Source organism: Hakea prostrata, chromosome 9 (assembly GCF_041222555.1).
Source record: "Hakea prostrata isolate BN-2017 chromosome 9, UWA_Hpros_2, whole genome shotgun sequence".
NCBI lineage: Eukaryota > Viridiplantae > Streptophyta > Magnoliopsida > Proteales > Proteaceae > Hakea > Hakea prostrata.
Genome location: NC_142608.1, coordinates 2,168,721 through 2,185,036, shown reverse-complemented (window position 1 = coordinate 2,185,036; position 16,316 = coordinate 2,168,721). Strand labels below are relative to the sequence as shown.

Genomic DNA, 16,316 nt, shown 5'->3' with positions numbered 1-16,316 from the left:
AAATTACAAGTTACATGCATTAGTAGGGCTTAAACTCTGGGTTGCATGCTTTAGTACCCTAAATTACAAATTACACTCTCAAAATTACAAGTTGTATGCTCCTAATATTCCATCCAAGGTTTTGTTAACTCATGTGTAAAATGTCCATATTACCCTCATTAAAGTCAAATGACATAAATATCCTTTTTAAACCCTTTCATACCTAACCCTTTGGGTGTCTACCTATACTTCGCAAGAAACTGCCCAACTTCGCCGGAAACCACCCCCTGTAGGAAAATCTCTTTGCCCACCGTCCCCCGCCGAAAAATCCCTCTTCTACCGTTGGGCCATAGCTTTTTGATGATCCCCTGCCATGTCTCACTGTTGCATTTAGCCTCAATTGAATATGTAAGCTTGGGGTTGGGTTTGAGAATTTTAGAGACGACGTTTCTTACTATCACACCCCACCTAGCCGAATCTAGACTCACCTGAATACCTATGGGGGTGATAACACTACAGGATCTAGGTTCAATGTCAATCCATTACAATAATACGATGTAGCATAATCCAAGAGCAAGAAAAGAAAATAAAGTATCAAATCAAGGTCATAATATCAAAGTTGTTACAACTATCCATGAATTTGAATTCAAAGTCATTATCCAAAGTTAGTCAAGTCAAACATCAGAGTTTTAAAAAAAGATTGCTCAATAGTGGAAGCCTATGTTCTCAGAGTGGGTCAAAATACTAGGTAGTGCCACATCTATTGGTTCTATAAGAAGGATATAACAAATGGTCACAAGGGCAACTACTATCTCATAGGTGATCGTCATGGCCTCAATATTACTCGACTCCATAAGAGCAATCCGAACATGGGCACGAGTCTCCATGTGCCCCCACATCCTTGTCTATCGGTCCCTCATAGAATTCAGGCGGCGACATACTCTTCACTTGAACGGAGACCTATATATATATATATATATATAAAGAAGTGAGTTCAACAGAACTCTATGAGACCAACATAACCATATATCATACATCCATCACACATTTCAATAATCAATCTATGTATACATATAAATGAGATGAATAAATGAATGAGTATGCAAGTATGCTCTTAACTTTAACAATGAAGTCTCTATGATAGACACGCATTAAGTTACACATCAGCCTCCTCTGGGTGGTCTCGTCACTCTCCCTCAACATGAGACGTCTGTTGGGTTCTCCGCGGAAATTGGGTTAAGTCACATCAAACCATGGCTGGGGATTGAGTCACCACTGTCTCACATCACCATTGGTCTGAGAACTAGCACATGTCAGGGATAAACCTAGGCCAATGCAAGTTCATAAAGTATCGTATCACATGTAGTCCATATACCTTCCCTCATGCCTAGTGCCCTTTTGGTCCAGTATCCTTCTCCACCTAGGAATGATATCCTCAATCGGAGGCGTTTGTTAGACCCCACTCCTTAACCCTGTGGTCATCCCCATATGTTGAGGCAGATGTCTCTCATGTCTCTCCACGTGCAAGAATTCCACCAAACTTCAAGGTCTTCACCAGTACTCCCAAGCTCTCAAGCCTCCCTCTAGCAGAAACAATTGTTTTTGAGGTAGGAGAGACATAAAATAGGGGTTTAAACCCCAAATCTCGAAACTACCCTGAATCTAGGTAAGGGAGATCGATCCAGCCGTGCAACTGGCCCCAATTCACCGGCCCTCTATATCCTTCATGCAAAGGTTGATTTCGATGGACTTCAAAGGGTAGAAAGCTCATTTCAAGGTGTAATCATTGGTATAGTTTACCTTGACATTTCAGTCATCTAACATCGATTTTCAGGCATACCAAGATCTTCTTTTAATGCTTTTGGGACTGATTTTCTCCCTCTTAAAATCCATTAGAGTGGTCGGGTCTTCTTCGTGGTCATCCACTTCCATAGGTTCAAATCAAGGCCGCAACAAGGCCAGACTTTTGCAATCTCAAGCCCAGCCCTATATATTCTAATCTAAGCCCATTCCCGCCCTGACCCTAATTCAGGGCCAAGGATATTGTCCCTAACCCTAAGCCCTACATGGCCAAGCCAAGTCCATTCCCACCTGATTTGCCCTATCCCTGTCCCTGATTGGCCATGTCTCTAGCCCTGATTGGCCATATCCCTAGCCCTGATTGGCCTTATACTTGACCTTGTTTCTGGCCCCGTTTATCCCTAGCCCTGGCCACTGATTGGTCCTATCCCTTGCCATAGTTAGCCCTGTCTCTAGCCTTGATTGGCTCTATCCTTAGCCCTAGCCCTAATTGGCCCTATATTTGGCCATGTTTGTCCTTGGCCCTGATTGACCCTATCCTTATCCATGTTCCTAATTCATTGAGATCAAGCATCAGAGACAAAATTAAGGCCAAAATCAGGGCCAAGGTCAGGGCAAAAAATTAGGGTTTTTCCAATGAATGAACTAAGGAGAAAGAGAGAGCCTGCGAAACAGAGAAAGAGAAACTTTCAATCATGTTTTTCAGACGACGACGAGCTCAACATTCCGAAATTCGAGGGAAACTTACCCTCTTCTGTTTCATTCTCGTTCGAGCCTAACTTGGAGGAGAAAGATTTCAAAGAGAGAGAGCAATTCTGCATTTCTCTTCCTGCAACGCATCCTGCATTTTGCTTCCTTGGTAAGTTGTAAAACCTTCAATGCTTGCTCGCTCTCTCTCTCTCTCTCTCTCTCTCTCTCTCTCTCTCTCTCTCTCTCTCTCTCTCTCTCTCTCTCCTTAGTTCATTCGTCGGAAAAACCCTTGCGTAGCTCACTCGGAGATCTCTCTTTCTCTCTCTTCTCAGATTGCTTCTCAATAGAATGAAGAAGACAAGGGTAGTTTCCCTCGATTTGAAATGTTTGAATTGAAGTTCGGTCTAAATTTGAGCCGGTTTAGTTTAAAAATGTCTTGAGCCGAACCGGTGTATCTACTTAAAACATTCAAACTTCACAAGAGCAAAATCAATAGCTACAATTTGTTTTTATTTGCTGGCTCAATCTGAGCTGTTCGCAGCTTAGTATAAATGCGCATCACTGAAGCAAAATCGTGAGAGTGAACATCACCAGTCATGAACTACTCATCGCCATGGATGTTTTGGTTTTCGTGTCTCCCTACTTGCTCTTCTCTGGAAGTAGTGTAATGTTAAGTTTTATAAAATTTAATGCTACTAGAGGGAGGTAAGGTAAGTGGGTACGGTACGTTTGTTAGTGTTAATGGTGACATCTTCTATGAGCTGAAGATACATATTTTCCGACAGGTGGCGAGATTTTCCTGCAGGGGACGTGGGTGGCGAGATTTTTCGACGGGGTTATAGTTACCGACGAAGGTGGGCCATTTTCGGCAAGGTGTTCTACCCACTTAAAGGATTGTTTAAGAAAGAATCTAAAAAGGGTATTTATGTCATTTGACTTTAGTGAGGTACTAAAGATAATATAAACATTTCACACATGAGTTAAGGGCTTGTTTGGTTACATGGGTTTGGAGATTTCAAATTTATGGAGTCATAATTTATAAAATTAACTCTTTGGATAATCAAATATGTGGATTCATCTATGATTTTTGTGAATGCACAAATGTTTAGTGTTTTTATAGTAGGGATGAAATCTCTGAATTTCACCCCATATCCATAAATTTATAGATTTACGTTTTTAGTGTAAAAATATGAATCTAGAGATTCAGGTATAAATCTCGCATTCATGAATTTTGGATTTATGTAACCAAACAAGCCCTAACAAAATCTTAGATAAAATGTTAGGAATATAAAATTTGTAATTTTGAGAGTTTGCAATCTAAATTTAGAGTAAGAAAAAGTACAATTTATAATTTACTCTAAAAATAGTAATCAACAAGAGTCTCTGGGTTTCTCTACCCTTTTACTTGGGAATGGCAACAACTGAGAAAAATGTCAAAGAGAAAAGTTGAAAATGCATGTATGGCTGAAGAAAAGACATATATTAACCTTACAGGATTTATATATAAATCAAATAGGAACATTGAGACTTTCTCTTCCTCCACTCAACTGGTGACAACAGGATAAAACACACAAGCAAGTACGATTCTTTGTAAAGAAAACCAGAACTAAAAATCAGAATACATAATTTTTCAATTTTGTACCCTACTCTCCTAATGTGTAGAGAGAGAGAGAGAGATGCAGAAGGTAAATCCGAATTCCACATAGAGCCAAACGCCAAGGTTAATGAATGAACTTCTTTACTGCTCACTGCAACTAAAATTTAATTTTGAAGAAAAACAAGTGCATGACCATCATCTACTGATTGACAAAAAGAGGCAAGGCAACCTCTCTTCAACAGGAGAGTGGATCACCACATAAAGCTAAGAAGTAGAAGTTAAAACACAAACTCAACACGGTCAATCATTGTGAGGATCAGGGATGAGCCTTGGAATTCTGGGTTGGTGCTCACCACTCATAATAGTGTGAAAACCAGAAAGCAGGTGTGAGGTTGTGCAGAGTAGACCGTTACAATATATGGAAAAATAATTTTCACACTGACTGTGTTGCCATCTTCAATTTTCCTTTGGTCAGAATTGATCACCATTACAAGTGGGGACCCATATGGTGTGGGGGTTAGGGGGATAAACTAAAATATATTTTTTTGGGTAATTTTCATCTGGACCCCTGAGGTTTGGTCTATGTCATTTTTAGTCCAAAAAAACTGAAATTTTGCATCTGCCTCCCCTGTACTATAGAAAAAGTCAACTCAAGGACAAATTATCACTTCTATGACAAATTTGCCCTTATTCTTTTTTTTTTTAAATTTAAACAAAACATGGAAAAAAAATGAAAAAAAAAATTCAAATTCAAATTCAAATCTTTGAACCAGAGAAATACGATTGTTAGCATTTCGAAATCAAAAGAGTTGTTTAAGATCGAAACATCATGCCATTCGAAATCAAAAGAGTTGTTTAAGATCGAAACATCATGCCCTTGAACCTCGCGTCGAAACTCTGCCACTTGAAGTTTTCTTAACCCTTCGAGCCATGGAATCACATCTTTCTTATAGTTGGAAGTTTCAGATTTGTCTTCTCCGACATAGTCTTATCTTCGAGCCATGGAATCACATCTTTCTTATCGACGGACGTTTCAGATTTATCTTCTTATCGTCTTTCGCCATGAACCGGTGTTTAAGGTCATGATACTTCTGTTTACAGTTCTGTGGCGTCAGAAGACGAAGAGAAGTGTTTCGGTTCTGTATTTCCATAGCCACAGAGTCCCAGCTATTGGTTCCATAACGGTTAATGGCACATGCCAACAACTTCTCCCAAATCCCCAATGATTGCTTCACAACATCTTCGACTTTAGCCATGGTTTCTCATATCTGACGCTCCATCAACCTTTCTGCAATTGCATAGATTTTTTTTTTTTTTTCAAAACTAGGGTTTTTTCCCCTTTTTATTTCTCTTCGGATTTCTCATCACTTAATGAAAATTTACCTTTTTCAAATCCTTGAATGTTGTTTCCACTTACCTGAGTTTTCCAAAGTAGCCCCGTGAAGCAAGAGAGCTTTAAGCTAGGGATTCAAAGTTAAATGAGTTGAAAGAAGAAACATTCAAGTGTTTGATGTTCTTAGACGGTTGCTTTGTGGTGTTTCGCTACAGTTTTGAAGAACTGGATTTCGAGAATCACAAATGAATATTAACTTAATTTTTTTTTTCATTTTTATTTCCTATGTTTTTTGTTTAAATTAAAAAAAGGGTAAATTTGTCATGAAAGTGATAATTTGTCCTTAAATTGACTTTTTTTATAGTACAGGGGAGGCAGATGCAAAATTTCAGTTTTTTTGGACTAAAAATGACATAGATCAAACCTCAGGGGGTCCAGATGAAAATTACCCTATTTTTTTTCTTGGATCATAATCTTTAAACTCAATTGTCAAAAAATTTGGTAAAATTTCACCAAAACACAGAGCAGTTCTGGTGAATAATTTCTGGGCTTCTTCCCAGATTGCTTTTGGTCGTTTAGAGGAAAGAAAAGAACAGAATAAGGAATAGAATCTATACTTTCTCCTAAACCTTGAAAATTTTGAGCATTTATCTCTGAATATTCAAAATCTGAATTTGCATTCGGATTTTTTGAATTTTCTCAAATGAACAAATGACCATACTTTTTCTAAGGGTGAAAACAGTTTTTATCACCAGTCCCCAACAAAATGATGTCAAAATAATGCAAGAATAAAGTTTATTCAGAAGTTGATTGGAAAATTTATGGTTTTAAGTCCTGGTGACTCATTATTTACCTGACTTTGCTTTTAAATTTGATGTTGATATTCTTTGGTCTGTTTTATGTAAGTCAGCAACAATATCCTGTCACCTTCAGACACCGAACAAAATCCATGACTTCCTGGCTAAACATTGAAAGAGTCTTTGATGTTGAAGGGGTAATCCCTCCAAATCCGGAATAAAGAAGACCTAGAAGCCTCAAACTTCCCTTTCTGTCTTTCTTGTGCAATTAACAGCTCAGAAAAAGGCAAACATCTATTCTACTTGTGCTAAATTTACTTTATACCCAATGGATTTAGGAGAGTTTCAATATGATGTATAATGTCTCAAGTGGATGCAACCTCAACACCTCTAATCAAAATACTATTTATCATTATCAAACTATGCACAGCATAGATACATTTTTCCAGTCAATTATCAGTAAAATCCTTCACAAGCAGAATTATTTCACCTCTGAGTATACTCAGCCACAAGTTTCGTGAATGACGATGACTTATTCTCTAGTAATCTGGTTGGAGAGTCATATTCTACGATAAGGCCTGCTCAAAACAAAATATATGTTAAACTAGACCACTTCAAAAGATTGGACAGAGGGGGTAAAAATGGACCCATTTGATAGTACTAACCATTGTCAAGAAGTAGGACCATATCACTGTCTAGAACAGATGTGATCCTATGTGCAATCGTGATAACCGTAGATTCTGAGAACTGTTTCCTAAGTGTATGCTGTATGAGGTTATCAGTTGCAGTATCCACCGAAGCAGTAGCTTCGTCAAGAACCAATATCTTGCTACTCTTGAGTAGAGCCCGGCCTAAACACACTAACTGCCTCTGGCCCATGCTCCAGTTCTCTCCATTCTCAGTCACTGTAACATTAGACATATGGTTTGAAAGCACAGTAGGAATTAGATTATATTACCAATTCATGAGTAAAATTGGCAGAAAATCAAAGAATCTGAAAGATTCTGTACTGATGGACGTGCTAATATAAGTAAGAACAAGTAGGAGAACAAGAAAACCTGCAGTATCAAGCTTCCCTTCACTTTTCCTTACTTCATCTCCAAGCTGGCACCTATCTAGAGCCTGAAATGACAAATATTGTGTATCAACTACCTAACGAACACAATTACTATTACTAAACAGAACAAAACAAATGCAGCTGACTGTTAAAGTCGGTCTTAACCATCCAATGACTTGAATGGCTGGAAAAAAGGAATCGAGGGGCTGACAGTCCAGGTAATGCCTACAAGTTTGACATTACAGGATCAACCAAATCAGGATGTTTTTTTGGTATAAGGTGGGAATCCATTAGATTCTAATCTCAATGACAATACAAGTGATGGCAGACTGTACTTTTCCAACTTAACTTTTTTGAGTGTTCAAAAATGGAAATAAACCAACCTCCCAAATCTGTTCATCTGTGTGCTCTTCAAGCGGATCCAAATTGTTTCTCACAGTGCCCTCAAACATGGTTGGGTCTTGCGGAATGATACTTAATCTTGACCTCAAGTCATGGACTCCAATCTTGGAGATGTCAACACCATCTATCATAATGTGACCAGCTGCAAGTTCTACAATGCGAAAGAGTGCTTGAATGAGAGTTGATTTACCACTACCCGTTCGCCCAACAATGCCGGTCTTCATTCCTCCAAGAAAAGTGCAAGTGAGACCCCGCAATACAAGAGGAAGGTGTGGGGCATAACGGACCTATACCAATAAGTAATTGTTAAGCACAAAACCAAGACTACTTCTGGTAGGCATTAATAAAAATGTTGGCTAACTAGTCATCAATCAATTGCAGAGAGATCCTACTTGCAGCCTCAACCTGTTTCTAAGAGAAAATCTCAACAAAGGATAATAAAAGAAAGAAGGAATTGAGAATTGGATAGCTAAAGGATACCTGCAAATTAACAATATCAATTTTTCCATGAGATGGCCAATCATGAAAAGGCCTATTCATCTCTATTACAAGAGGAGGTTCACTAGGGATGCATGTATATTGAAGAATTCTCTCAACTGATATGATGTTGTTCTCAAGATTGCAGAGATTCCTCATGAATGATGCTTGTAGCATATTCAAACTTAGGGCGTATGTCACTGCTAAACCCGCAACACCTTTAAAAGAAAAAAAATCAAGTTCATGTACCCATACATGTAATCAATCATGGGAGCCTAAAAGATGATTTTGAAAAACATTTAGTTGAAATTGTTTACCAGGATCAGTTACTCCGTCTGGAATTGCAATCAAGAAAACCAAAAATAAGGCAAATGTGAGGGATGATAATATATTCAAGCGGATGCTTAACCATTCCATTGCACCAGCATTATAAAATTTGGGCCGAGAATAACAATCTATTAGCTTGAGATTCATCTCCATGAATCTTGGTTGCTGATCAAAGCTCCTGATTGTTGATGATCCTGAAATAGACTCAGCAAAGTGTTGTATAATTGGAGCTTTGCATACTCCAACAAGCCGTGCAAGTTCTCGTGCCGTTGAAATGTAGTATTGCTGAAAAATAATTCAAGTTATTAAAAAAATGAAAATGCAATAAAATGAATGTATAACATACATATGATTAATAGGAAAAGTAAATTTATGTGCACGACATAATATTATCGATGCGGAATTTCCCAATTATAATTCTTAAATTGTTACATCAACAATCTATGTGAAAATCTGAATAGAAAACCATATGAGGTCCCATTTCCTTGAAAGATAATAACTTTGGAAGGTCTTGCATTGCTACAATGAGAATTTTGGATTCATACACACTTTAAAAACAGAGGGGATTTACTTTTCTTTTGGCAAAAGAAAGAACAGTGCTGAAGAATGGTTCTATAGCAAGCTCTAACAATCTGGGATGAGAGCAATTATTCTGAGATGGATGTTGTTTAATCCAAGACATTACAGATCCCCTTATAATTAGAGTCAACACATTAGGCTGCCTCATGACTCAAATTCAGGAGTATAACCTTTGATTTGATGTTCAAATGGATGAAGAGTACTGCTTCCAGATTTAAATTCTTACCTATTTACTTAGGTATTTATCTGGAAAGTAATTGGATATGGATCCTCATACTATTTGATATCTAAAATATATTGGACATAAATCCAGCTATAAATGTATCCACTTCGATAGCATCAAGTCAAATTATAATATATATGAGTTATATATTACATAGGTGTCAATCCTCTCATCAAGTAAGGATCTGAATACAGAATTCAGACAAAGGTTATGCTACTTGGATACAAATCAAAATATTGGTGTACATGTATCTGCTTTTAATTTACCCCATATACCTATCTATCTATAATTTAATATCTTAATTGGAAAGAAATATTTGCATTTCTCCATTGTCAATGCAGACAATTTGTTCATTAATCTTTTTGCAATAGCTAGGTGTTCGGACACGGAGACAATTCTCAAGCAGTGATTCTAGTGTAACCTGGCCATAATGAGAAAGGTGATTCCATTTTGACAGGCATGTGGTCTGTAGATAGATGAAATCGGATGGAAACATTATGGAGTTGGAGTTGCCATTGATATTTGGCTGGCACTCTTTGGAGTACCCACACTTTGAAGACATTTGCTCTATTGTCAACATGATCCCCTTCCATATATCCACGTGAATGAATTGCCCATCCTTCTGTTGGGCAATGAGATCTTGACCAATTGATAAGCAAATGAATTTGCATGCTGTTTTTGTGTTTGCACTGAAACACAATCTTAATGTAGAAGGTATAATATGATCCTCCAATGTCATAATCACTGAGCTTCTGGAAAATTAGCAAACTGGATTAAGAGTATCACAAATTGCATTAAGTTCTGTTCTTTGGAATGGCCACATAGCAATCTAAATCCACCAGATATATTTTCCCATTATTTCTCTGAATTGTTGGGGCTAGTGAGGAGGCAACAGTCTAGATGCTGGTAAAGAATGAGAAATATACAAAGTCCAAGGGGGTCTTATTGAAAGTATAGGAAAGAAACTTGTTATCACTGCTAGCAGAAGAAATATGCTCGCTTTTAACCTGAAAGTGATGAAGATATGTAGAGAACTGTAGCATGGACAGAGAACTTTCAGTTTATGGATTGTCAATTAATTAAGAAGGATATACAGAAATGTTTCACTATGTAGATATGGGGTTAAAATATTCCAAAAAGAATGCCCTTGTTTATTAAAGCATCCAGGATGAAGAATTGCTCTTGTTGGGAGCAGAGAAAGGACAAAAAAAGGAACCCAAGGAATTGGGAAGGCATGCCTTGGTTGAAGGGGATATGATAGGTAGAAATATGGAGTCCAATTGAGGGTTGATTGTCTGCATGGAGAAAATGAATAATAAATGCACAACATAACCCAAGGAATTGGGAAGGCATGCCTTGGTTGAAGGAGATATGATAGGTAGAAATATGGAGTCCAATTGAGGGTTGATTGTCTGCATGGAGAAAATGAATAATAAATGCACAACATAGTATGTATTGTCCTACAAAGTAGCATTTTTTTAAAGAGAAGAAATGTCACACATATGCATGGAATATTATTCTGAACAGCTATCAAATATTCTTTTTCAAAAAAAAAAAAGTACAAAAGCAAGGTTCAATTTCTACTTAAAAGTCGATCACACATTCTCCAATAGAAATAATCTCTGTCTCACAGAGGGTACCCCTATATAGTATAAATTAGGGTTACTTGTGGGATTATTGCCATCCCACCATAACCATTAGCCTGTGTAAGAATTTCCCGAAAACCTACTAAAAGGCGTTCTTGGTCATTGGAAGTTTCCTTCTCCCAGGACTGAACCCAAACTTGCCAATTTGGATTTGGCATCTTGTTAACCAAATGGCACCCTTTTGTATGAGTCATCAACCTGATTTCTTACCATTATCAACCGCATCCATAGTCTAGTCTAACAAGGTAAAAATGCCCCAAAAGCAACATCATATGATTGGCTAGCTAATTAATGAGGGTGCAAGTGAAGAAAAAGTAAAATAAGATAGTGTACATCACTATGATGGTTTAAAAGAAATGAAAGTGGATTATTTGGTGTGATTTCTGATTAGGAGAATAACTGAGACTTTAAGTAATATCAAAGTAGTAAAGGAGATAAGCTTTTGAATGATTTAATTTTTTTTAGAGCAAGTTTAAAATATTGTATCCTAGCTTTGTCTAGATCAGCCATCAAATAAAATATGGTATGAAACAAAAATTTTTGTTCCACGTGAAAATTGAGGGGACATAATATATTTGAACGGAATTGTTACTTTGGCCTTGTAAACATAAAAAAGATATGCAAACTTGGTCTGGGATATAGTAATACCTGGTACCACATGCAAATCACAAGCACAGGAATAAAAACAATGCAAACTTGCCAAGCAATCTGCGACATTATTGCAATTATTCCTAGGAGTTGTATCACAGCGAAGGTAACTGATCCAGCTTGAGAAGGAATAGACGTATCAACTGCACTTTGATCCGTAGAAGCCTGCATGTGAAAATAAAAAGAATTCAAATTTAAAATTAGAAAAACAGATATTCGATAAAAAAGAGTATGTGTACACAATTACCCGGTTGAGAATCCGTCCGCTTGGAGTGGAATCAAAAAAGGACATTGGGGCACGGAAAATGCACAAATGTAATTTCTTGAACAGCAGTGTGGCTGTTTTGTATCCAGCAGTTACAGTTAGCAAGGTTCTTGCAAGCATACAAAGAGTGCTTCCTAGGGACAATATAACATAAACAAAAATGAGCGTTGAGCCGCTAACATGTGGTTTGACATCCTTTGAAACGGGAGTAGCCCATGCCATCCAATAATTGCTTGCAATTTGGAGGATTTGAAAGATGCTTTGTGCCAACAAGATCAATGGAACAAGTGCTCCTTTGTGTGCTAGTGTTATGTATTTCCAATAAACCGATAGACCAACCCTGCCTTTCTCTCTCTCTTCTTCTTGGACAGGCTGGCCTTCTGGTCGACCTACTTTTTCATCTGTAGCATTGATCAATTCCTGCTTCTCTTCTTCTTCTTCTTCCTGAAAGGCCTTCTTTGAGCACCTTGCATTATCCTCTTCACAAGCAACTAAATTTCCCAAAGAAGTCCCACAATCCATAGAATCAAGGGCGGTCAATGCTTTCTTATGTGCACCAACAAGTTCCATAAAGTCAGTTCCTGAACAGAGAATCTCTTCATACTTTCCAGCTTGAGTAATCCTTCCATCTCTCATAACCTACCCAACAACAAAATGTTAGAAGTTATCTTTTAAACAAGTTAATTGAGTTGAAGTGAGTAAGTGAGTGAGTGAGAGTGTGTGTGTGTGTGTGTGTGTGTGTGTGAGAGAGAGAGAGAGAGAGAGAGAGAGAGAGAGTATAAATGCTCACCAAGATGAGATCAGCAGAAGGTAAAAATTCTACTTGATGGGTCACGTAAATCACAGTTTTTGAATGAAGATGCCCAAGTAAGCATTCCTGTAAATAAGAGTTTAGTATAGAAAGGAAATTACAAATACCTCATAGAGCCAAGTGAGCTTTGGTATAATATGGGGCCACTATTTTATCAGAGCTAAGACCATAAATTATAGTAATAATAGAGATGAGTTTCATGCTTATGTGTGTTCTTATGTGTTTCTATGGCAAAAACTTTGTTTTTCTATATCATAAAGGTGGAACAAGCAAGGTCCTAAATTTCTAAGTGATGAATATATTGAAAAAATGTAAACTCCATTCTTGAAATCAAATAACACCAATTAGAAGTATCAAGATTTAATATGAAATGAGAATTACCTTAAAGAGATGACTTCCTGTATGAGCATCCACAGCACTAAAAGGATCATCGAATAAATAAATTTCAGCATCTTGATACAAAGCACGTGCAATTTGGATTCTTTGCTTTTGTCCACCACTTAAATTAATGCCTCTCTCCCCAATAACAGTTTGATCCCCAAAGGGTAAAATCTCTAGGTCCCTCTTCAATGAACATGCTTCTAAAACCTTCTCATATCTCTGGAAGTCCATCTCTTTACCAAACAATATATTATCTATTATCTTGCCACTTTGTATCCAAGGTGATTGTGCAACATAAGCCTTTGTCCCATGTAAATGGATAGTCCCAGACGCTTTATACATCTCTCCTAATATGCATGAAAGCAAGCTTGACTTGCCTGAGCCAACAGGACCACAAATAGCCACTCTTGAGCCATGGTACACTTGAAAATTAAGCTCCTTCAATATGAGTCCAGAGGAATGGGGGTCCCAAGAGAAATTCCCATTGATTATCTCAATTGCAATCTCAGAACTACCTAGGGGAAGCTTTTGTATTACATCCTCTCGTAGGTCATCAAGACGAAGGAACGAAGCAATTCTATCAAGGGAAACCTTTGTTTGAACAATCATTGAGATTGTGTCTGGGAGACCATAAATTGGCATTTGCAATACCCTGAAAGTTGCAAGTGCAGTCAAAATCTTCCCTGACTCTAGAGGGATTCCCAACAGCACACACGATCCAAACGTGACCACAGATATAAATGTGGGGGCAGCCCAATATAAGGAAGTGATCATGGCTTCCGTAAGAACAAATTTCTTTAACCATCCTGTCTCTATGCTCCGGAGCTCAACTATCTTAGCCAAGAATTTCATCTCCCACCCCTGAAGCTTTAAGATCCTCATATTCTTCAAGATCTCTGATGTTGCCTTCATCCTTTGGTCTTTTGAACCCATCAATTTCTCTTGGAGCTTCTCTATCAATGATGTCAGTGGAAGATTTGCTAGCATCACAATTACAGTAGCAAAAAGGGCAGCAATCGAAGCAAGCCCAAGGCTCTTGTACAGGATCACTAGTCCCAATGCAACTTGAAAAGGAACCAACCATATGTCATGCGCGTACCAACCAAAGTCATCAATCCTTGCTGCATCAACACTCATGAAATTAATCATCTCCCCACTAGTGTGGCCCTGCCTTGATACATTTGAAAGTTCAAGACCCTTCCTGTAGATCAGAGCAACTAAGCCAGCATGAGCTTTAATCCCCACTTGTTGCAACTTAAAAAACCAGTGCCTTTGTGACAGACACTCTACAAGCTTTGCTAGGAAGAACATGGAAACCAACATGTAACCTTTGCTTTTGCGTTGGTGAGGGCTATCGAGATATTGAACAAAGCTGTCAACGAGATATGGTCCAACATAAGAAGCAACTGTATACACAAGGGCCAATACTCCACTCAATAAAATTTCTACCCGTGCTGTAAGTATCAATGCCTTCATCAGCTTCAGTGTGGTTATTTGATCACGACCAACACTATTGCCACCACTGCCACTATCTGATTCAAGCTTATTTCTTAAAATTGTGAAGACTTCATTAACAGAGTCACTGGTGGCAAGCTGAGGAACATCTTCAAGGTCTATGATTTTCTTTTTCCCAGTCGCAAGCAAAGGCCCTAACCAAGAGAAGGTTAGAATACTAAGGGAATTGGCAGTGGAGTAAGTACTGCTAGTACTCTTGACACTGCCATTTGTTCTATCAATAATACCGTTCAAAAGAGGCTCCCTTAGACAGTTATCTCGTGTTTCCTTCTTATGGAATCCGGCATAACAGAAGAAAAAGCCAGCAAAAGCAGACAGGATATCGGAAATCCAAGACTGCTTTGGTATTGATTGATGCTTGCTGTATGAGGCAGCATCAATAACTAGACAGGAACAAGACAGTAGGAAGAAGAAGCTTCCCCAAATTCTTAGTAGAATTGGGAACCTTAGATCATTTGGACGAAATTGGAAATACAAGTAACAAGGGATTGCAAACCAAGCAAATGTTCTGAGTACAAAATCCAATTGGGTCACAAGATTTTCGTTAGACCAATCATCTTTACACCAGAAGAAATAGTTTAAAGTGCAAAAGAGAAAACTGGAGATAAAAATACTCAGACAGGCGAAAAAGGAAGATTGATAATACAAAGGCGTGTGCCTCAACCCCTGTATTGAAGGTTCGGGTTTGGGTGTTATAAGCCTCTTCTGCATCCAATAACAGAACAAAGCTAGTAACAACACAAGATGCGATGAAGCGGAAACCCCATGAACAAAGGTGGGCTTGAAAAACAGAATGTCATCGAAGGACATTAAGGAGGAAGATACTGGAAGGAACATTGGCATACAGTGGAATACTGATCAGAAAACAAGATCGAGCTCGCACTCGCTCTTCTTTATTCCATTGGATTCGATACCTGGGAAGGATCTTTTGCTTCCCAAGTGGCGAAGATTCTCTGATATAAGTGGATTCCAAGGTTACCCAAGAGACAGACATGGCAGCAGAAGTCAAAGGCACACCACTTGACCGGGAAATATTTGCTAGAGAGAAGATTCAATGCACAAGAAAGTAGGAGAGAAAGTGACGGAACCCAGAAAGTCAAGGCGGCTGGCTACCTGGGCTGTGAGTGAGAGGACCATGTCCATAACAGGTAAAAGCAGAACAGAGTTTGGAAACCAAATTTCTACAAATCGAGAAGACCAAATTAGATAACAGCATTTGGGTTAGATAAGACACGATTCAAACATATAAACTCCATTAGAAAATGTATAAAGTGGCCATGACTGCCCAAGTCCACAAGAAAACAGACACCAAGCATATCTTCAAAGGCTGACATTTCCCTGATAATTGACACCAAACACATCTTGAATGGCTGACATTTCCCCTGATAATGGAAATCCCGTTGATACAAACTGACAAGGACCGACCAGGTCCAATTGGCTCGACCAAGATAGGGTCGGACCACAAGCGACCCAAAGTGTTTTCGCCTAGTAACATTCGCCTTATTAGGGATGGGAATCCTAATCAAATCGAGATTAATGAATTATTCTTAGAGTCCTAGTCGGACTCAGCAATCATAATGCAAATTAAACACTCTTTCTTAACAAATGAGAGTAGGTCATAGAGATCAGGTCGAACTCAATCGCTGCCTAGCCAAGGTAACTTCTCTGCTACACTATAAATATCCTATCTTCACTAGTTGTCAGGTACGTTTTGAAGAATCATACCAACTAGCTATCTACTTTCTTTATTCGAGGATTCGGTATTCGACTAACTTGGTCGTCGGAGGCG

General features: G+C 38.3%; 1 protein-coding gene across 1 annotated transcript; it reads right to left on the bottom strand.

Moving 5' to 3' along the window:
- Positions 1–6,582: 6,582 nt before the first annotated feature.
- On the bottom strand, positions 6,583–16,059 carry LOC149003991 (ABC transporter C family member 3-like). The gene is made up of 10 exons (XM_089167809.1): positions 13,013–16,059; positions 12,611–12,697; positions 11,803–12,459; positions 11,556–11,720; positions 8,450–8,744; positions 8,136–8,350; positions 7,637–7,942; positions 7,255–7,318; positions 6,862–7,101; positions 6,583–6,774 (listed from the first exon to the last, which is right to left on the bottom strand). Exons 1-10 carry the CDS (start codon positions 15,368–15,370, stop codon positions 6,683–6,685), a joined length of 4,479 nt encoding a protein of 1,492 aa, XP_089023935.1. The 5' UTR covers positions 15,371–16,059; the 3' UTR covers positions 6,583–6,682.
- Between the last annotated feature and the right edge of the window lie 257 nt (positions 16,060–16,316).